At 42.5% G+C, this 22,399-nt stretch overlaps 1 protein-coding gene across 4 annotated transcripts in view; it reads left to right on the top strand.

Moving 5' to 3' along the window:
* SORL1 (sortilin related receptor 1) overlaps positions 1-22,087 on the top strand; it is an 83,834-nt gene extending 61,747 nt beyond the window's left edge. For all 4 annotated transcript variants that reach the window (XM_032964550.2, XM_032964552.2, XM_076071267.1 and 1 more), the window contains 13 exons: positions 1,402-1,514; positions 1,790-1,894; positions 3,750-3,813; positions 4,703-4,791; positions 5,639-5,735; positions 6,582-6,778; positions 7,777-7,896; positions 8,961-9,125; positions 11,423-11,603; positions 13,578-13,687; positions 13,943-14,144; positions 14,943-15,143; positions 19,346-22,087. In XM_032964550.2, the coding sequence (XP_032820441.1) occupies positions 1,402-1,514; positions 1,790-1,894; positions 3,750-3,813; positions 4,703-4,791; positions 5,639-5,735; positions 6,582-6,778; positions 7,777-7,896; positions 8,961-9,125; positions 11,423-11,603; positions 13,578-13,687; positions 13,943-14,144; positions 14,943-15,143; positions 19,346-19,413 (1,712 nt within the window). In that variant the 3' untranslated portion in view covers positions 19,414-22,087. The remainder of the gene's footprint in view (positions 1-1,401; positions 1,515-1,789; positions 1,895-3,749; positions 3,814-4,702; positions 4,792-5,638; positions 5,736-6,581; positions 6,779-7,776; positions 7,897-8,960; positions 9,126-11,422; positions 11,604-13,577; positions 13,688-13,942; positions 14,145-14,942; positions 15,144-19,345) is intronic.
* Positions 22,088-22,399: the final 312 nt, after the last annotated feature.

Genomic DNA, 22,399 nt, shown 5'->3' with positions numbered 1-22,399 from the left:
ACGTTTAGAAACATGCGTAAAGAGTATTTGGGTGCTCTATATTTTCACATGATAAGTCACTTTGTTGAGCTATCATTTGTGATCGCCAGGTCGCTTCTGAATAAGAGCTTTATAGGTCAGTGGGCCTTACCTGATCAAGTTAAAATAGTCATAATAAAGGTTTTTGGGTTAGATCGCGTTATTTATAAATGTGTCGCAACCCTCCACCACCCGACATGGCCAATCGGTAAAAAAACGTGTCAAAGTGAATACACAACATTTACAATTTTTGAGTATGACGTTTCGCTGGTAATTACATCCAGCATCATCGGGCGGCTTTCTTTTGAGCCTCGACCCAATTGGTGCTCGACCATCTGGTCGAGGCTCAAAAGAAAGCCGTCCCTTGGTGTGGACCAATCAGTTTCAAGGACAATGCATATATTATCATAGTATGTTTTTTGTTTGCATATTGACTGCAGGTATTGTGGTTAATGCAGACATGAATCCTTGTAAAAAGGTTTCAGTTTTGTTGCCAGAAAAAAGGGGAAAAACCCTATTATAAACCCTACTGGCAAGGGAGGTCTAATGATGTAATTTGTCTTTTGTCAACGTAACACTTTTTACTGATTGGACGTGTTGGGTGGTAGAGGGTTGCCACACATTTATAAATAACGCGCTCTAACCCAAAAACCTTTATTATTAATAATATTTGTCGCGAAAGGCTACGTGTTAAACCAAGTTAAAATAGTTTTAGTTTCAGTCTTTTATGTCCATTCATAATCATCAATCATGGTTTATCTACTTCCGGATAGGCCTCTCCAATCTGTCGCCGTTCTTCACGTTCTGCAATGTAACATTCCATCTCGCTGATTTCATCACTTTCATCTCTGTGATGGACATACTCTTGGGCGTGTTCTCACTCCCTTATCTGCCATCCTGTCATAAAAAGTCTCAACTACACCCCCACTACCCCTTCTCGTGATGTGTCCTGCCCAAGCCCACTCATGGTGTAGGTCTCTTATATGGCACGTATAACACAACTTGATTTTATGTATATTCGCTGCATGTTGTGAAACCTTTCTGATGGAAGGGCAGCTAAAAGTCGGTACAAGTACAAGCTAACAACTAATAACAACCATGCATTCCATTAAAACCTGATGGTCACGACGTATTAATTAAAATCGATTGTTAAGATTATGCAAGTATTCATCGAGTCATCATGGGGTTTAATCTTTACACCTCTCGCAATGAATGTAATTTACGAAGGTATTGCCTATATCTTAACTTGTATGTGGCATAGACTATTTTAATCAGTGATTGGCCAAGTGTCTTTCTGATCTGCTTCTCATTTGCTAAAATATTTGCTTGTGATAACCCTTGTGACTTGTAATAGCCTAATGAGTTCCACCTGTTTATCTGTAGTTCCAAGTGCACCAAGACACCTCAACCTGAGCCTCGTGATGGATGGGAATGTTCACATCGAGTGCGTTTGGCAGGAACCTGACTCTCCGAACGGTCTCATTAGGAATTATGTGGTGAGAAGTTTTCTCTGTTTACGACACGTACATGTGTTGTGACAATCGGCATGCCCACACATGACTTCAACTCGGTGGCATCATGAACAATAATGTTTATTGTGTGTTTTATTGAGAAAGTAACTACTTAATTTAAAATTACAAGAAAACACTTGTTTAAATTTAGTTCAGAATCGGGGGGGGGTGGGGGGGGGGAGAAAATTTACATCTTCTGGTTAATTTTACACCTTTCTCAGTGCAAGTTTTTGCTAAACGTGAGTGTATATGTTGGACAGGTTCAATATCGGACATCTTTACTCGGATCAAGCAAAGAGGATTTGTCACAGCGGCCACTTTACAATATCTCGTTTGTCCAGCTCGACACCACCTATCGTGTTCGGGTAAGTAAAAAAAAACAGCAAGCAACGTGCAGCACGTTATGAATGATAATACAGTTGATCATCGATTATCCGGTTTCTAACATTATCAGGCGGTCCCAGACCGATCTGATGAAACCGGCAAAACCACTCCAAAGGCCTCAACCAGTCCAGCTATCGGCACCATGTGCGTGACAAAAAAAAGTAGCCATACTTGATTTCAGTGTTAAATATTATATACAGTACATTATACACTGTGTACAATTTAAACAATGAAAATACTGCAGTATATACATCACCCCATGATGCAGAGTGTTCAAGATTGCTTGGAGTGGTAAGTACGGTGGTCCAGTAAATACACTAACTTTATCAAGTAGGATATTTTTTTTGTATGTTTATGCCAATTTCATGTCGTAAATCCAATTTAAACATGGAAAAAAACGTATAACAACAGCTAAAAACATAGTCATTAAAGAATGTGCAAAAATTAGCTATTTTAAATTATGATGTGGTTATCCGGCGTTTTTGAACATCTAGCGCGTGCCATCCCCTACAAAGCCGCTGGATAATCGGTGATCTACTGTTATTTAATTTTATATAGCATCATTTGTGCTAATTGCATCCCACGTGCTAATTGCATCCCACAATGCTTAACGTTAATCTTATATATAAAGGGACAAATCCTATATGTAGCAACTACCAAGCAAATTTAAACCTTCCCAGGAAATAAAATGAAAAAGCAAATAATGAAATGGCACCAAAACGAAAGGCGCACACTCAACAACAACACAAAGTTATCACAACATCGTAATTAATCCATTCAATCAAGATCACAGACGACAATCCCAACGTTTCGCACGAGCAAGGAAACCTCGCCTCTGTAGAGGTAGCAGCAGTGTTATATTTTCGTTAACTTTTCGCTTACATTTGGGCTACAACTTTCGTTCATTATTTGTTATGGTTTCAAGTCTTTATTGTACCACACATCAAAACAATCCAGCAAACCATACTCCAGGATGTCTTCACACCAATGTTGATCGTTCCACAGAGGCACCAATGATTAATTGTTTGTATACGTGGCTATGGCTATGGTGTGGTTATATGAGAGTTGCTCGCTCAGACCTTGGTGGGGTGTTGATTCAGCCCTTGACCTTCCGGGGTTCATTTAATCATCAATGCTTAGTTATAGCATTTGCCCTGGATAAACTCACTTTTGCCATGAGAATGTTACATTTCCTACATTGGCTGAAGCCTCATTGTATCTCACGACTCTTTTGCAAGGGAAGTCGCTGCATTGGAGTGTTTGGTGAAAACCATGAATAAGTATTTAGCGTATGGAAGAAATCCCAAGAATCCTGAAATCACCCACTCTTATGTCGTGGTGGCTACTCAGCACTGATGTCCCCATGTTTTTAAGTCTTGGCAAGTCTAGGTGGGTCCCCCATCCAAGTACAAACCAGTCTCGGGCTTGCTTCCCTTGCAAGATCGTATGCATCTTTGTCGTTTTTCTCGAAGGCAAATGAGCAGCACGTATGAGATGAACGCTGGACCACGCCTGTTTTGAGCTGGAAACTACTTTGCCTTTTATTATCTATACAAACAATTAAACGTTGATCAGGCGACAATATTAATACTATGTATCGATTTAAAGCTTTCATGACTGCAAGGATTCATCTTCTTTGGTTCTTGTGTTATTTTATTTAATCAATTTATTATTTTATTCTCATTCTACGTGACTTTCCCGAAAGAACCAACGAAGATTAATACTATGTTGACTGAAAATTCACGTTAATATGGAAATACATAAATGACATCACAATCACTTAGTTGTACTCTGAATGGTTTCTAATTGCTGGTGCTCGTGGTTTTGGCTCCACAGGTTGCCGCTGCCACCTCCTTCGGCCAAGGCAACTGGACCAACTGGACATCTATCAGCAGTGAAGGTGAGCCTTTGGTAGTATGTATGTATGTTGAACTTCTTTCACACTGTACGTAGCCAACTTTGCGCATCGGAGGTGCGGGGGAAGGCCAACTCTCTAAATACAAAAAGCAGTTCCAATGCAATTAGATTCCAATCTAGATTTAAAAGTGCATAGCTCTAGTGGCTTCCTAATATCGGAAGTAAGAGTGTTCCAGCCGGCCGCAGAAGCGCATCTGAAAGCGCGCGAAACAGTCACTGTCTTTGTTCGACGGCCACCCAAAAGCCGCTGCTGCGAGGATGAACCGGAGTTCACGTGATGGTGGTTTATGCTCCTTGACGAGATCAGCAAGCAATTGGTCGAGGGCCTCCTGCGCTGCAACTTTACATGTGGTGGGAATGTTCGTGACCTTTTCTGAATTTAAGGTCATAAGCAAAACCCACCTGTGAAGGTGTGCCATATATAGCAGGGTGTTATCAATGACAAAGTAAATGGTAATTTTAAGTCTTATGGCTTGTATAGAACATGTACAGCCCTTTTTGCTATTACACCGCTGGATGAGGACCTCCCATTGCTATATGGGTCGTGGGGGTTATTTAATTATACTTCACCATGCTGGTCATTGTGGGCTTATAAAGGCGGGCTGCATAGACATGGGATCATAGAGTACATTCTACAGCGATGGATTTTGCTTCACTGCCCTTTGCTTGCCACAGCATGGACTTACGTGACTTGTATTACATAATTTATTTTGCATTGCAACTTAATGATTGCCATTCTTTGTGGTTGTCATATCGCCATTCCAGATTGTTACATTTTAATCCATGAAGTCAATAGTATTTGAGCCTTGTGCGTAAATGTGGTTTTGAACTCCGTACATTTTTTGACATTGCTTGTAACTTTTGTATTGCAGTGGCCATTGGCCCTCCGACCAATCTAAGAGCATCCGAAGTGACTGACAAGAGCTTCCGTCTCTCCTGGGATAAGATCAAGGTTGGACAGGTATGACTGTTGGACACTCTCAGACTTGAGGCAGTCGGTGCTCATCAAGCCACAACAAATCACTGGGGACCCAGTGTGGTTATTAAAGGATTTGAAAGAGTTTTTGTTGCTTTAAATAATCGCTTTTGCTGTTTTTATCCATAATTTTAATTACTGCTAGACACCTCCCTTAGCATTGGATTTGTGGCAGGAAAGCAATCATATGTGCAAATCAACATTGATTTTGTATATAGATTGAAGGTACAACACTAGATGAACAATAAAGGGAGCTTCCGTTGGGGGCGTAGTTACTTGAATTGCTTTGGACATCATATCGCAGCGGTGGCATTTTTTAAAATATTTTTAAAATGCCAGCCGTAAACACTTCTTAAAGATTCTCCATACTCCCATTCATTCTCTGCTCCAGCAACCAAGATTTTCTGTCTCAAGTGCCCCATTCAACCTTTACTCAGTAGGTTGTGGGGGGGGCTCACTCATTCAACTCTGCTGCCCCTGTAATATCTGGCATTCCCTTCCCACAAACACTCATGTCGTTGACTCTCTGCCCCCTGTTCAAGTCTAAGGCTCTAATGCCTTTTTCCCCTTACTCCCATGATGACTATCACTGCAAAAAGAAAACTATTCCTCCCATTTCTGTCTAGCGTCTAGTTAGATGTGGTCACATTTAGATGCGATTTGTATTTTGAATCGCGTTGTAAAATTGGGTCGACGGTTGTCAGCATTTCAAAGTTTGTGTGGCATGTTTCCCTCCCCATTTTTTTACAATATATACTCGTATGTATATATATATTTGCCCTCAACTGGAAATACAGTTAATTTATTGATATGATGTTTTGGCTTCTCCTAGGATGCACGCTATGTGGTGACAGTCACTTGGAACTACAAGGACATTCCTGAAGAGTTGCGCAAGATATCTGTGGCTCCAGACGAGAACTCAGTCTCTGGTTTGTCAGCTGCACAGTCACAGAGCTGATTTTCTCATGTTTTTTTTACTTGTATGTACGTATGTTTAACCTATTTCGCACTATGTAGCCAACCGTGCTAATTGGCGGTGTGGGGAAGGACAACAAATACTGTTTTCAGTAAATAAGAACGTTGATCACGTGCTTATCTTTTACACTTTCACAGTATTTTTTATTTCACTGTTTATCAAACGACAACATTGATTTTATTTCTAGAATAGTTGGACGGTCAATATATGCAACGATGCTACACAATGAGACCTAATATATACACGTGCATGTATATGCCTAATATAACTTAAAATGTAGTTATTTACATAGCTTATTAGTACTTGCTAATACGGATCAATTATACACAGCCTTTTGTCAGGCCTCTGCTGGATGAGGGTTGTTTGACCATACTCGACCACACTAGTCAGTGCAGTAGGTGAAGGGAATGGACCCAGGAGTTTAGATGTCCCTCGCCACTGCTGTTGCCTGTGGCCGGGAATCAAGCTCACGTCGCCAGGTTCATCGCGTTAGTGCGCTCATCATTAAGCCACTGCATAGGATGTTGCATGTGTGATGTATAGCTCTACGATGGTCCGTGTGTTAGGAGCTTAAATAATTTCTAAAAAAAATTCTCGGTTGGAGAAAAACATGGAAAATCATGCTGGACAACGCGTGGTTAAACCCGAAAAACCATTGCACGTCATTAATACACACCAACTGTTATTCATCCAGAATTGGATGAATATCAGTGCTGATGATCACGACTTATACGCAAAATAGAGGTGCACGTGAAGATGGGATGTGCACGTCATGGTGTGTTGCCCGGTCGGTGTGCAGTGGAGGGCTTGGCACCGGGCCTGGAGCATGTGGTCGTGGTGCAGGGATTCGTGGACCAGACGCCGAGCCCACTCAGCGGCTTCCTCAGCGTCACGACGGAGGGCCAGCTTCCAGCCGAGATCGCCTTGAACCAGCCGACAGCGCTCAACTTCACCCACCTCTCTTGCATATGGAGTAGTAGTATGCCCAAAGGGGTGGTAAGTGTGTGTATATGTGTGAACTTCTTTTGCACCTTACGTAGCCAACCGTGCTCATCGGAGGTGTGAAGTGTGTATGTGTGAGTGCCGATATCAACACGGCACGTTGGCACAGTGGGGGAGCACAGGTGGTGCATCGTCCAGCTCGGTCAATGCATAAAAAACCTGCATCTGTCCCGTGACCTTGTTCCAGCTAGCCCTCGACACTTCACTTGACCTTGAAGTGTATCTAGCCATGCACTTGCACAAGCATCTGTGGTGACAAAACCGGCACTTGCTCGGCGAATTAGTCCATTGGTCAGAGCACAAATTGGTACCATTTAAGGCGGCAAAACTTGAGTAGCACTCGTGTTTTTACATGGCTAATGAGAGTAAATTATTTCATAGCACACTCATTCAAACCGTATCGCGGAACTCACTGTTGTTGGCCACCATAACGAAATTTGTACCACTCACGTGATGCCACCTCGGCTGGTACCGACTAGTGAAATAAAAGTCATGTATTAACCACTGTATGCATGACCAGTAGTCTTAAATAAACATAAACTATCCCGTTATAGTAAACGGTAAGTGACTCAAGCTATTAAAAAGAAACCGGAAAATGTTGCTGTTAAAATGTTCCTTCTCTTACTGTGCTCGTTTGGGCGCTGGTACATATATTTGCTTGTTTGGTTTAGTCCTCTGCTAATTGAATGAATGTGGCTAATGTTAATAATGATTCAAGTCTTAGTTGTAATATATCGTGATATGTGCAAATCAATAGATTTTCTTCACTGGATATTAGTAACATAGTGTATATAAACAGCGCTGAATAGATCAGTCTTTTCTTGTGTCGGTTATGATAAGATTACAAGGTATCAAGCAGACCTTTGTTTTGATACTCCAGTTATTAGGACCGAGTGTAATATCGGTGTGGACTGTTTTGAGTAGTCACTGGAAGTTGATGACACATCCACGCTTCCTAACATTGCGAATGTTTTTGTGTCACTCTTCTCTAGACGTATGGGCTTTACTATGGCGTCAGTTTGTACAACCTGCATCAGAACGGAATCCGTAACACGACAACAGACTTCAGCATTGTCATTCCCATCATCACAGACGATGACTACATCATCATGGTAAGATGGTTAGAACTACAGTTTGTTACGGACTTCATTTTAAAACTGCTAACTTTTTCAGACATTTTGCACTTTTAGTCTGAAATATATAATTTGACTTAATTTTCACATGAAAGTACGTATCTTAGTAATAAGACTTCCATCAACTAAATAGCTCTAAGGCTCCAGCAGTGTAAATAATTCACCACTGCATGTTCCTAATCCTGGCTGTGACACACCACTGTGATAAGGGTACAGTTTAAATACACCATGGCAGTGTGATGTCGTAATCATCTGACAGTTCAGCTTGCAATACTCCAGCTTGGCAACTATGCTCAACGCATTCGCCAAGAACACTGCCCCAAAAAGGACATTGTATATAATAGTGGACATTCCAGGCTCTACAGCACAGATGAAGGTCCATTGCCTGAAATGTGAAGTATAACTTTTGGTTTTCTTAGGGCGGTGTTATTTACCAGTGCTAGTAGTTTTAGTAATTTGTGCTTGTGCACCATTGCCAACGCCGTATCAACGAGACTTTTTTTTTTGCTTGTTGTGTTTAGTTTGTTGTCTTCCCCCGCACCTCTGATTGCCACAGTTGGTTACGTACGGTGCAAAAGAAGTTCAACATACCCAAACACCTTTATTATTAAGTTCAACATACAAATACAAAGATCCTCCACATAGTCTTAACAGACTTGGGGCAAGTGCTGTTAGCGAGCGCTTATGAAGGCCGGCACGGCACACAAGGGGGTGGGTGGCCAGGACCCCACCCCCGGCCGCCTTTGCCTCCCTAAGTGGCGATGTTTACACACCGCACCAGGTACTCATTTGAGGCTGAGTCAACCTTAGGGGAGGCCCAGGACCAATTTCGAAAATCGTCACCGGTGTTAGCTGTGAGCAGGAATCAGAATCGGGTCGCTGGGTTCATAGCACAGCACGCTTACTGTCGCACGACCGCTCCTCAGTTTAATATTCATACACAATACATTCTGCGCATTGCACATCCACCCTTTCCGATAGTGCTGGGATGCCTGTTGCACTGAGCGGGTATTTGTCTGACCTCTCAACTTTGAACCCCGCAGGTACGTGTGGTTAAACCATACTTGGGTCCTCCGTCAAACTACATGCATGCTCGCGGGATCATAGACAACAAAATGCCTCCCCGTGAGCTGCACGTCGCAAGTGTCGGGGAAACCGAGGTCACGCTCAAGTGGCAGCCTCCCTACGATATCCCCGACGGAAACATTGTGAGTTTACCCTCACACATGCTGTTTCATGGTTTTGTCTGTAATTGGGGTCCCGCCGTAGCGAGACCCTAATGCCCTCTCCTCGTATGCAGGAGGTCGTGGCTTCAATCCTGACCCTGACGTCTTTCTACCCTAGTCACATGGATTTTTCTCCGGGTCCTCCGATTTTTACCTTCACATTCATAAACATGCATTTAGAGTATTTGGCTGCTATAAATTTCCACATTATAAGCCACTACGTTGAGCTATAATGTGTGGTCAGGTCACTACTGAAAAAGAGCATTATATTTCACTGGGCCTTACCTGGTAAAGTCGTTTTTTGTTTAGCTTTGGTCGTCATTTTTGCAATCGCAATATAGTTTGTGGAAGCTGGGGTAAGGAACCATGTGAGAATGTGTCCTTTATGTAATGTACGTTGAACTTCTTTCGCACTGTACGTAGCCAACCGTGCTAATCGGAGGTCCTGTGCACGTTTATCAATTGTTGCACGCTTGACACAACGAGAGTGGTTCTTGTACTTTTTTTCTTCGTGAAGCTTTTGCGAGCGTTGGAAGTCGTAAGACTAAAGAGAAGTCTCGTGCAATTGTTATGCGATGGCAATTATGAATGACATTAACCCTCGTATTAATAGGGGAATTATTCTAGTAATTCTAGCAATTTGCTTGGCACGGTATATCATTTAATTTGATGCCATTTTGTGCTTGCTGCTGCTTTGTGTTATTAGCTAGGTCATAGTGCCTTTGGGACATTGGTGTCACCTTGAAAACCAGTGTTATACAACTACAATCCTTGCAGCTGATGACAATTAAGGCAGTTGTGTTGTAGGTTTATGTTAAGACTCTTCAAAGCTTCCCTGTGGAATGTCAAAAGAAAATAACCAAAAGGCCAGCGACTGTCCTGGCAGTGTCTTCGTGAATACCAGCATTTAAATCGCATAAGTTGTTTGTCTTGGCGCTTTACTCCAGTGGTAGAGCTGACACACAGAAGTCATTCTAGTTTGTTTAAGTTTTTTCTTTCTACTTCCAGTGATGTGTTTCCAATTCCCCGTTGGCTATCGCAGTGCAAAACAGCTCATGAGAATGGAAATTGTAATTGTTCATTGATGAAAATGACCATTTAATGTTTGAAAAGTTGGGTAGATATTCTCATGGTCTTCTGACCCTTGATTTTGCTTATAATATGGCTTTTTTTCCAGTCATTACCACAATAAGTAAAATTTCTCCCCCCCCCCCCCCCTCCAGCAAATATATGCTTATATATTGTATGAATGATGCAAATACATTAATCGATTACAATTGACGAGGATGTGTTCAGATTAGTTTTGCTGATAGGTGTTCTTTTGTTTCTGAACTATTTTTCACCACTTGGTATTTTTTTATCCAAATAACCCCAGAATGTGCCTTATCACCTCAGACCTTGGAAGTTAAGTATCTTTGAGCCTGGGTAGTGCGTGGATGGACAACAGCCATGCATGGCAGGCGTTACAGCCTGCGTAGTTGCATGGTGGGCAGCAGAGAGCAGTCTAACAAAACCCACTGTAGGTACTGTTTGGACTGGTCTCCCACATCTTTTCCTACCTGATTTTTTTTATCAACCTCCATGAACCAACGTGGTGTGGGGGGAGACCCTCATCCAGCAGTGCATTGTCAAAGGGCTCTATATTATAATTAATCTTCGTGGGTTCACAGCACTTCTGCAGCCACTAGATGTGATGCCATTGCCTCTTGATTTAACATTTCTGGTCCAAAGCGATTTTGTTTATCTTGTCCCCCCCACATTACCATGTGTGCACATTGAACTTCTTTCCGACCACACGTAGCCAACCGTGCTAATTGAACGTGCGGGGGAAGGACAACAAACTAAACACAAAAAGCACTTCTGAAGAAATTAGTTTTCAATGTAGATTTAAAAGTGTATAGCTCCGGTGACTTCCTAATATTGGAAGGAAGACCATTCCAGATGGCGATGTAGTGATCGTCTTTGTTCGATGGTTAGCCACAAAAGCCCCTATTAGAATGACCGGAGTTTGAATGCGGGTTTTTTTCCTCGACGAGATGAGAGGTTTTGTGGTTCATTTTCAGCAAGCACTTTGTTAGTAATGAGTGCAACCTTTTAATCTATTTGTTTGGCAATCGAAAGCCAATGCATGCTCAGCGAGCAATGGACAAACATGGTCGGATTTTGCAGTGCCTGTCAAAGGTGCCGTAAAATTCCTAACATGGCTTCGCACTTCATCAAAACCGAGCCGATATTTATGCCGAGCCTAATGCCCCCCACCTGACCGCCGTCTGTTCCAGAACTACACGGTAATCGTGACGAACAAGTTGTCACTGCTCGATCAGAAACATATACGTGTCTCGACCGCAAACAACACGGTGGAGTTTGTCGTGAAGCCGTTGACACCGAGCACGGTGTACACCGCGGTCGTGAGAATATTGGACACTGTCGCCGAAACGCCGACCATCACCTTCACCACAGGTAATGGCTTCCCCTCCCGAGCGTGCCTTTTCTTTCCCGTGTTTCTGTGGCCTAAAGCCACCTTCTGCGCGTTAAGTTTTTGTGCGCCGCAGTGGCGAAATGTTAACTGCCTCGCCCGGTATACAGGAGGTTGTTGTTTTGATCCTGGCGCTGACGCCTGTATATTTGGAGTTTGCGTGTCTCTCCCCCCGTGGTCGTGTGGATTTTTCTCAGGCTCCTCCGGGTTTTTCCTCCGCATTTAGAATAAACATGACGTATTTGGATGCTATAAATTTCCACGTAAGCCACTAAGTTGGGCTGTCATTTTTGGCTAGGTCATTTCTGAAAAAGAAGCAAAGCGCTCAGTCAGCCTCACCTGGTAAAATTTTAATTGTTTCGTTTTTCATCCAGCAGTGGATAATGGATGCTACAGTGTTGTCATGGATAACACCACCGTACTTGTGGTCGCCAGTTCGAGCCATTGGCAAGTTTGTTAAATCCCCCACATGCCCTCTGTTCACCCAGTGTATCAAATTGTGAGTGTAAAAAAAAATGTACGTAAAACGGTGGTTTATAATTTATGCATATGCTCTTGGAATCGATGCATTTTAACAAACGAAGCTGACAAAAGTGTGCAGCACAGAAACAAAATGTTAAATAATCCAAACGAAATGGAAATATCCAGACAAAAGAGACCTGATTCTTAAATCCAATTGCAACTCCAAACCATAACAATCTAATTGCCATCCTCTGTTTCAGACTCATTTATTTGTAACTTACAACTCAATTATGAATGTGAAATATCTTTCGACATTAGTCGTAATATCAGTGGGTGTTTTGAGCCATATATTTTTTTCTCTCTATTAACCACTATCACAACATTTCCCACTATTGGGTTTACCACTTAAGTGCACCTCTGTGTAAAACGTTCTTTGGTCTTTGTAACGTGGCAACAGTGCTAAGAGTGGAGAGAGAACATTTTTCTTTCGTCCTCAGGAATCCCGGCAAGCCTTCCATCACTCTAGCAGTTTAAGTTCTGCTGTGTTTGGAGAGCTTTAATAATCAGTCCAAACATGTGTATTCAGCGTGGCAGAGTTTGCATCTCTGCGGGGTTGTCATGCTGTGTGCACTCAGGCGTTTCATCCTCTGTTGTGTTTGAGCACTCTTATGGACATTTCTTTTTAGGTATGGGAAAGAGAAATTCCAAAGATGCTGTCAGGACACCGTTGACTTTAACACTTTAATTGTTGACTCCCCCACACCTTTTTAAGATTCTTTATGAGGCTCTCCCACTGTATCGTTTTAAACGTGAGGGGTTCCAGCAGTACACGGAGAAAACCCACGGATGCTACGTGGTGGGGGGGGGGGATACTCAATCCCTGTCTGGATAGAAACAGATCGAAATTAATCCACTTGCTGTTCTGCCATACCCTGGTGAACGGGGAGATGGCGACGTCCGTTTAGCACTATTGGCTACGTACGGTGCAAAATAAGTTTAACACGTACGCCCATGGGTAGGTAGAGGGAGTTTAATGAATTTGTGCGATCCAACAACCCTCGCTCCCCACCCCCCCGGGAGTACTGTGTTATAGACATGCATAGTCACTGGAGCACGTGCACTAAAATCTGTGCATCTTCTTATAAGGTATCCATTCCGGATATGTTTTTACTTTGATCTTTTCAATAGGTGCTTTGATTTTACAGCAGACGATATCTGCCTTTAAGACCAGACCGCAAGAGCGGAGATTTTTTTTTTACCACAGATTTAACTTTATCGGACCATTGTGAGGTTGACTGCACCCTCTAATTATGTTGATATCATTCCCAATTGTTCAAGTAATGACACGCTGTCCTGAGATGCTACGCTCTTATTCTTATCTTGTCATGCATGACAAGGGCGGGGGGGGGGTGGATGAAATCTAACCCGTCATCGGTGCACAATTAGAACGGCCTTTTGTGTGTTTTCCTGACCCCCCCCCTCTCCCCTTTTTGCAGAGGACATCCTTCCCCCGCAGACCGTCAAGGTGATCCCCGTGGACGACCGCACCGTGCTTTTGATTTGGGCAGACGTGTCAATGCAAGACAGAAATTTCGTCAGGAACCGGGTAAGAACAAAAAATAAACGATCCGAGCCACACTTTTTCTTTACGAACGTTTCCCAAAAACGTTTCCTATTTCGATTTAAAGTTATTTATACGAAGCACACTACGAGCTGTTGGGATATATCGCACGCAGACTCGCAACAGTGATTAGTCTTTTTCAAAAATCGCTTGCGAATTTTCGACGATAATTATTCTTGAAGTGCCTACTCCCAAATTCTCCGTTGCTCACCGCCCGGCACCGGCCCCGCTCCCCGACAGGGCTACGACGTCTACATGTTCGTGGACGGCGGCACGGCACCCAAGCGACTGGGCAACACGAACGAGACGCACTACTATGTCAGGGACCTGCTTCCGGGCCACAACTACACGTTCACGGTGCAGGCGGCGTGCGGCCCTGAGGGCGAGGGAAAGAAACTGTGCGGCCGCGCCGCCGTCGCCAGATACGATATGCTCGAATCAGGTGCGTTGGTCCCGCCGCTTACCGGGGCTCTTGCCCTCGTCCAGGAAGCAACGTCCGCCGCGCCTCTCGCTCTGTGTCGTCGCGCCTCCGATTAGCGCGTCCGGGGCCACGCGCGGTGCGAAAGAAGTTCGACGTAACGTACGCGACCGTCGACGTCCCCTGCGCTTCACTGACATTGTGAAATTGTTGCCGTTTTAAGAGTGAACAACTTGAGTGGGGCAGCGAGTCCGTTCCCCCATTTTTCTAGCCCCCTGATTTTCTTAACCGGTTTGGTTTACGTTGGCGGTGTATTTGTGCGTCACAATGCCATGTAACAGTGCCGTACGTTGCCTCATTTATATTAGCGACACATTTCCTATTTTAAAAGCTCGTTAAATCGTATTTGATAGTTACACGATGAAGGCTTTTGCAGTTGCCATCACTCGTTTGGCAAAGCAGAATATTCATAATATTTTTGCCTATGTTTTGCTTGTGGAGTTCCGCTGAACATTTTTGCATCTTTTTGTAGAAAACTTAAGTAGGTCGTAATTTCTGAAATAAAAAAAAATTACGGTTTTGGAAATGTAGTTGGATTGATAAAAAAAAAATGCGTACTATAAAAAGATAATTTTCCTACTTATTTATGCTACGGCTGACATGTTCGTGGATGGAATCCCCTTGCTATACTTGTGTGGCTACTCACCTGCAAGTCGTCACTAGTTCGGCATGAGTTGCAAACATCGGCTGCGCATGATAGACCCGGCTTTACCGTCGCCCCTTCAATGAATCCCACCCCACCCCTCCCATCTTGTTGTTTAGCGGAGTCTTTCTTTTCCAAGCCAAGAGACATGGCCACCGTGGTGGTGCCCGTGGTGTTTTTCGTGCTGCTCCTCATGGGTGGCGTCATGGCCTACTTTGTCGTGCGGCACCGCCGTCTGCAGAACAGCTTCACCGCATTCGCCAACAGCCACTACAACTCCCGCCAGGGCTCGGCCACCTTTTCCATGGGCGATGACCTCGGTAAGTGAGTAGTGGTGTAGCCCCGCAGCGGCGGGCTGCCGTGGTTATTTTTCTCTTCGTCGTGCCCGGCGCCTGCTTCAAACCCCACCGCCCCCCCCCCCAATCGGGTTTACGCGTTGTGGTGGTGACGAGATGTTATCTGCCTCGCCTGGTGTGCAGGAGATGGTAGCTTCGATCCTGACCCTGACGTCTTTATGTTTGGAGTTTGGTCGCCAACCCTTGGCCTATAGCCGAAGCCCTCTCGACAGGTTGATAGGTTTACGGTTGGAATCCATCAACCACCCTGGTTATTAATCCAGGTGTATTAACCATAAAAAAACTATATATATACACACGAGCCGACTGCTTAACAATGGACATTAAGGATCCCGTGATCTAAGTCACAACAGTAGTCCATTGTGTGCTTGTGTCATGGTCCAAATTTGCTAAATTTGAAAATAATTATTCCATAAATGACGATTGGAATATTCATGCTTGCAAGGACCCGACTGAAAAATACAATAATGGGACTCAGTGAGGTTTTCCTGGGTAAACAACATCTTTCCACCGCGGGAAAGCACTTAACTACCTCACCAGGTATACAGGAGGCCTGACGTATATTTGGAGTTTGTATGTTCTCCCTGTGGTCGCGTGGATTTTTCTCCGGGTCCTTCCGGGTTTTCCCTCCACGTTTAGACTCGACACGCGTTTAGAGTATTTGGCTGCTGTACATGTCCACATGATCAGCCACGTTGTTGACCTATCTATCATCTGTGGCCAGGTCGCTTCTGAAAAAGAGCGTTATAGCTCAGTGGGCCTTACCTGGTCAAGTAAAAAAGATAAATAGTTTTTTGTACGGTTAGTAATCCTGCTGTGCACTCGTCGATACCCTTGTAAGGTTCGAGTCATTGCCTCCTAAGAAAGAGATGGTGAACCCGGTTCTGCAGGGTTCTCCAAAGAAAGGAAATGCTGATGCTCCAACCCCCGTGTAGGTGCCTCTGCTTTGCCAAACGGCTGGCCGGTGGCCCCCGAGTTCTAGGGAGGTTGGGGGTAGAGGACAACGTTAGCCCTTTCCCGTTCCGAGACGGCTGCAAGTTGCAGGGTGGGTCCCGTTCACTGCTGAATCTCGTTGGAGACCATCGCGGGAATGCTCGTGCATGGCACAAAGTGGCGGCCCTTAGTACCACCTAGATGTGGCTGATAACACACGCTTCGACAAAGTTGAAGTAGTTAGTCAATTAACACGCTACAGCGTCATGCTAAACAAGTTCTCACTATAATCTTGTACAGAAACAGTGCATATATTTGTTTTGTAGAAGCAGTCGTTTATCGGCTGAAGTACAAACGAAGGTCTTGAGCTTGGATTTCAACAGGGGCAGGGAGTTGATGGTACGGATTGCAGGGGGAAGGGTCCTTCAGGCAGGGTGGCTGGCTTTGATTGATGGAATCGATGCAGGCACCTGACACGGACTCCAAACAGCTTTTACTTCAGTACAAAATCTTTTGAAGTTGGCATCGGAAGATTAATTCCACTGAGGAGAGAAATGTTATTTCTTTTTACTGAAACTCGTCGCTATAAAGTTTGTTTGTTCATGTGCACTTTGCTTATTTATATAGATATCAATTGTATCATTTAAGCACATATACGTACGCATACATGCATACATTCAGCCATGCGGTGCATTGATAGTATATGTACAGTGAGGGAAAAAAGTATTTGATCCTCTGCTGATTTTGTACGTTTGCCCACTGACAAAGAAATGATCAGTCTTTAATTTAATGGTAGGTTTATTTAAACAGTGAGAGACAGAATAACAACAAAAAAATCCAGAAAAACGCATGTCGAAAATGTTATAAATTGATTTGCATTTTAATGAGGGAAATAAGTATTTGACCCCTCTGCAAAACATGACTTAGTACTTGATGGCAAAACCCTTGTAGGCAATCACAGAGGTCAGACGTTTCTTGTAGTTGGCCACCAGGTTTGCACACATCTCAGGAGGGATTTTGTCGCACTCCTCTTTGCAGATCTTCTCCAAGTCATTAAGGTTTCAAGGCTGACGTTTGGCAACTCGAACCTTCAGCTCCCTCCACAGATGTTCTATGGGATTAAGGTCTGGAGACTGGCTAGGCCACTCCAGGACCTTAATGTGCTTCTTCTTGAGCCACTCCTTTGTTGCCTTATTCGTGTGTTTTGGGTCATTGTCATGCTGGAATACCCATCCACGACCCATTTTCAATGCCCTGGCTGAGGGAAGGAAGTTCTCACCTAAGATTTGATGGTACATGGCCCCGTCCATCGTCCCTTTGATGCGGTGAAGTTGTCCTGTCCCCTTAGCAGAAAAACACCCCCAAAGCATAATGTTTACACCTCCATGTTTGACGGTGGGGATGGTGTTCTTGGGGTCATAGTCAGCATTCCTCCTCCTCCAAACACGGTGAGTTGAGTTGATGCCAAAGAGCTCCATTCTGGTCTCATCTGACCACAACACTTTCACCCAGTTGTCCTCTGAATCATTCAGATGTTCATTGGCAAACTTTAGACGGGCATGTATATGTGCTTTCTTGAGCAGGGGGACCTTGCGGGCGCTGCAGGATTTTAGTCCTTCATGGTGTAGTGTGTTACCAATTGTTTTCTTGGTGACTATGGTCCCAGCTGCCTTGATCATTGCCAATATCCTCCCGTGTAGTTCTGGGCTGATTCCTCACCGTTCTCATGATCATTGCAACTCCACGAGGTGAGATCTTGCATGGGGCCCCAGGCCGAGGGAGATTGACAGTTCTTTTGTGTTTCTTCCATTTGCGAATAATCGCACCAACTGTTGTCACCTTCTCACCAAGCTGCTTGGCAATGGTCTTGTAGCCCATTCCAGCCTTGTGTAGGTCTACAATCTTGTCCCTGACATCCTTGGAGAGCTCTTTCGTCTTGGCCATGGTGGAGAGTTTGGAATCTTGATTGATTGCTTCTGTGGACAGGTGTCTTTTATACAGGTAACAAGCTGAGATTAGGAGCACTCCCTTTAAGAGTGTGCTCCTAATCTCAGCTCGTTACCTGTATAAAAGACACCTGGGAGCCAGAAATCTTTCTGATTGAGAGGGGGTCAAATACTTATTTCCCTCATTAAAATGCAAATCAATTTATAACATTTTTGACATGCGTTTTTCTGGATTTTTTTGCTGTTATTCTGTCTCTCACTGTTCAAATAAACCTACCATTAAAATTATAGACTGATCATTTCTTTGTCAGTGGGCAAATGTACAAAATCAGCAGGGGATCAAATAATTTTTTCCCTCACTGTATAGTCCATTGCTACTACGATATTTGCATCCTGTTATCTAATATCAAGCCACATACATTAAGTGACCATTGGTATGCGAGACCAGCCTGGAACCTGCCTTCGTTTCAACTTCTATTAAATTGAGTACCTCTAGTGCAGTGTCAACACCAGCACTTGGCAAACATTTTGGCTGGATATGGTTCTGTGACCCCCACTATCACCTTCATTAATGAGTCGGCTTATATAAGTCCTCAGTGACCTACATTTTTCCCAGTTCTATTTTTTGACTTGAAATCTATCTCTGTACGATGCAGTACTGTACATGGGTGAATTTTATATGTGCAAATGTGTTGCCTATAATATACGCATTATTATGCACAGGCTCAATCAAGCGTTATTGGTTGTTAGGTGGCTGTTAAGTTTACAATGTTTCAATCGTGTACCCATACCTCTGCTGCTAGAGGTGTATGTGTGATCCAAGTGAGTATTGTTTTCCACGTTGAAATGTCATCTATTCTTGGTTCTTTCGGTAAAGTCACGTAGAAGGGAAACAATAAAATAATAAAAATATAAAACAAAATTCTCACGACGTTTCGACTGCAACACAAGCAATCATCATCAGGTGTGAAAACCACAACAAGAAAATTTGAAAAAGTGGCGGTTATTTTTAACGTTAGCACCACGGAGAGAGATTTGACAGTTTGTTCAGATGGACCAGGCCATCTATGTTTCCCTTCTACGTGACTTTACCGAAAGAACCAAGAATATGTCATCGTTGTTAACTTTATTGGTGAACTGGATAAAAAACGTTTGGGCTAAAAGTCTCTTTCAAGAAGGGACTTGGGTTACAGATAATCATGGAGGAATTGCCAACAAACAGTACAGCAAAAGTAAAATATCATAAAGATTATTCTGAAATATAACCAAACATTTTCTTTGTTTCAGGGGATGAAGATGAAGATGTGCCGATGATTCAGGGCTTCTCGGACGATGAACCGCTTGTAATTGCTTGAGGCGTCATGCTGTGGTTGCCCGTTTAGTTGTGGGAAGATTTATTTTTGAAAAGGCGTCAAAAATTAAACATGCCAAAAATTGCACTTTTTCTCACATTGTAACATATTGCTGGTCAAAAGTGAATTTTAAGTTACTTGCAGTTGATTTTTTCTTCCTCTTTCCCCCAAAGTTTGGCAAGCCTCTTGTGTTTTTTTAGCAGCTTTATTTCTGGGACTCGTTGGTACTTCATCTTTACGACACCCTGTTATATTTTTTTCTGCAATGCCTCGTGACAAGGTGCAGGTACCTGATGCATCAGCCGCTACTCACAGAAGTGCTTTCTTTGCTGGGTGAAAGCATTGTGCGATATGCTCCGCTGTTTACACTTTTAAAGACGAGCACTCCCCTCTGTACTTCTCAAATGTTGCGCAAACACTGTTAAGTGACCCTGTGTTGAATATGTGATAATACGTTTAAGGGTCCATGCTTTGCTTCGGTTAAGGGGTGGGGTTCAATTATTTGTTATGAGAATTTGGCCAGATTGTTCACAAAATATATTAAATGGCGATAAAAAAAATAGTTGGATCTAATGTTATAAGCAATTTGCTTTTATGGTACCTATTAAAATGTGTGGCTATATGGCAGTCCACTTTTAGGTTTGATATTTGTATAATTTCATTCTCAGGAATGTTGTAAACCACATGCATTCATCTGGTTGTCGAGCATAGTATACCCATAATCTTACGTTTTGTTTTGAAGGTCTGTTTTACTTGGTACAAAACAAAATTACTGGAGTGGAATGCAGTTTTGGTGTTGTGACGGGAGGATTTCTGTTCATGTGATTAAATGTCAGCGAGCGGAAGCTGATCGTAACAGAGGTACAATGTCGCATATTTATAAGTGAAAAACGTCGGCTATATAACCAAATATAGAACATGACAGTTACACCATATGCAGAAATATTACACGTCATGTGGGCGGTTCATTGTGGTGAGAGGGAAAATATGTAATGGTGGGATATGCGACATTGTACTGGATTTTTATTTTATTCGGTAAATCAAAAGTTTGCCAAAGGAAGAGATTTCCTGTAAAATGGAATTTAGTTCAGTTTTATTATATGCATTATCTATAATTCCATCAATTGGCTGGACAAAATGTATTACACAGGTGGTAATTCATTAATAAATCCTCAGAAAACCATGGAATTGCAGTAGCAATATAGTTTTAACAAAAAGGTAATCAAATATTTTGAGTTGCTGGAAATGTCCACCGCCAAAATTGTGCACTTTGCCTGAAGTGGTTTGTGCCATTAAAGCTGCGTTCTTCCCTAAAAGTTACGTTTTTGTTGAGAATTGCATAACCAACGAGTTTTTAGTGACCAATTTCAAAGCCCATGACTTGATAAGAGGCCGTCTTTTCTTTTGGCTCTTGATTTAACGGGGCGTATGCGACGTATATTTTTGTAATATTCCAATTTTGAAAGGAATGTTAGATATGTCAACATACATTAGAAGCATTCGTACATCGATGGTTCATGTCTGGTACATTTTAAAGTTTCCATCTTATAAGTTTAACACGAGACCACACATTCTATGAAGTATGGTCCAGGTAAATGTTTTTCATCATATACTATTTTACTACCAGAAAACAAATACGGGGTTTAATCTAGCAGCGCAGCATTGTGAATTGATAGAGAAAACATTGATGATAAAGGTAAGCCAATTTTTTTGAGCCGATTTAAGTGAGTTGAACGTTGGCGGCTTTATTATTTGTGTCGTGATTGCATGGTAGGATTTGCATGTAAATAGTGAGCACACTTCGGTTATTTGCTTGCCATTTGAAGAATTAACTTTAAGGGTTAATGTTTCTTGGTTTAAACAATGTATTTTCCCATTCTGGCAACTGGCAATGAAGCTAACATAAATCTACAAATATTTTAGAACATTTGCGCTTCTGCAGTGATAACAGAAAATACGCAAATGTTGAAACACATTCACACCTTTAATGAATTAAAATGTGCTTTGATGTGCGTGCTTATGACAAACTAAGCAGTAGTTGATGTTTAATTCCGAAATACAAAATGTGAATATAGGGACAGTGCTGGACAATTTTGAGAGTAGGTTAATTTTGGCTTGAGTTGGTTGGGTCTAAGGTTTTATTTGACTTTATTTTCAAGATGTTTTTAATGTGGCATTTTAATATGTATATTAAGCACAAATTCCACTTCAAGGGTTTTTTTTTCAGATTATTCCTTATTGTTTTACATATCTATGGAGTTTTAGTGACATACAAAGAAATCTAATGTCCACCGTTTGGCTCCATAATGATGCCTTTTTTTTACTGACATCAACACTGACAAGCAACCTTCCACGTCAGGTTCCGTATAATTGTTTTAAATATCTTAAATCTCCTTCCTCCATGTGCGTATAATAAAGTTTTGTTTTATTGTATCGAATTTTTTGTGTCTTCATGAATCTTGCATATCATTTGATCCTGATTTAAATGTCAAGCTTGCTTGCAGGAGCCTTGACTTATTTGGAGGTAATCAAAAGTTAACATACACACGAAGGGTGGTTCTGTTGGGTAATTCTTGCACTGTTACTTTGCTTAATTGAGCATAAAATGTGAGCTTTGTTTTGCAATACTGTATGTTTTTAAATATTCTGTATTCTCTCAATAAACAAAAGCAAAACATTTCCTTGTGGCTTCATTTTGAATGTTTCTACTGATTATTGGATGTGTAAATCTGACCAATGTAATTGGCCAAAACCTGTTCCACATCACGATTTAATAAGAGTGGCAAATTTGGTTATCCACCCGTCCCTGTGATGAGTGCATCGCATTGCTTAACTGCATTCCTTCACGAATGACAATTTCACTTTCTACTGACACGGTAAATATTTGTAAATCGAATTGTATTTTACGGAAGATTACACACTTAAAAATCTATATATGGAAAAAATGCATTAAACGTGTTTATGCAAGTGCATTGATGTTGGATTCCAT

The sequence above is a fragment of the Petromyzon marinus genome, chromosome 32 (assembly GCF_048934315.1).
Source record: "Petromyzon marinus isolate PM22_M1 ecotype Great Lakes invasive population chromosome 32, UKy_Petmar_22M1.pri1.0, whole genome shotgun sequence".
NCBI lineage: Eukaryota > Metazoa > Chordata > Hyperoartia > Petromyzontiformes > Petromyzontidae > Petromyzon > Petromyzon marinus.
This window is presented reverse-complemented; position numbering and strand designations above follow the sequence as displayed.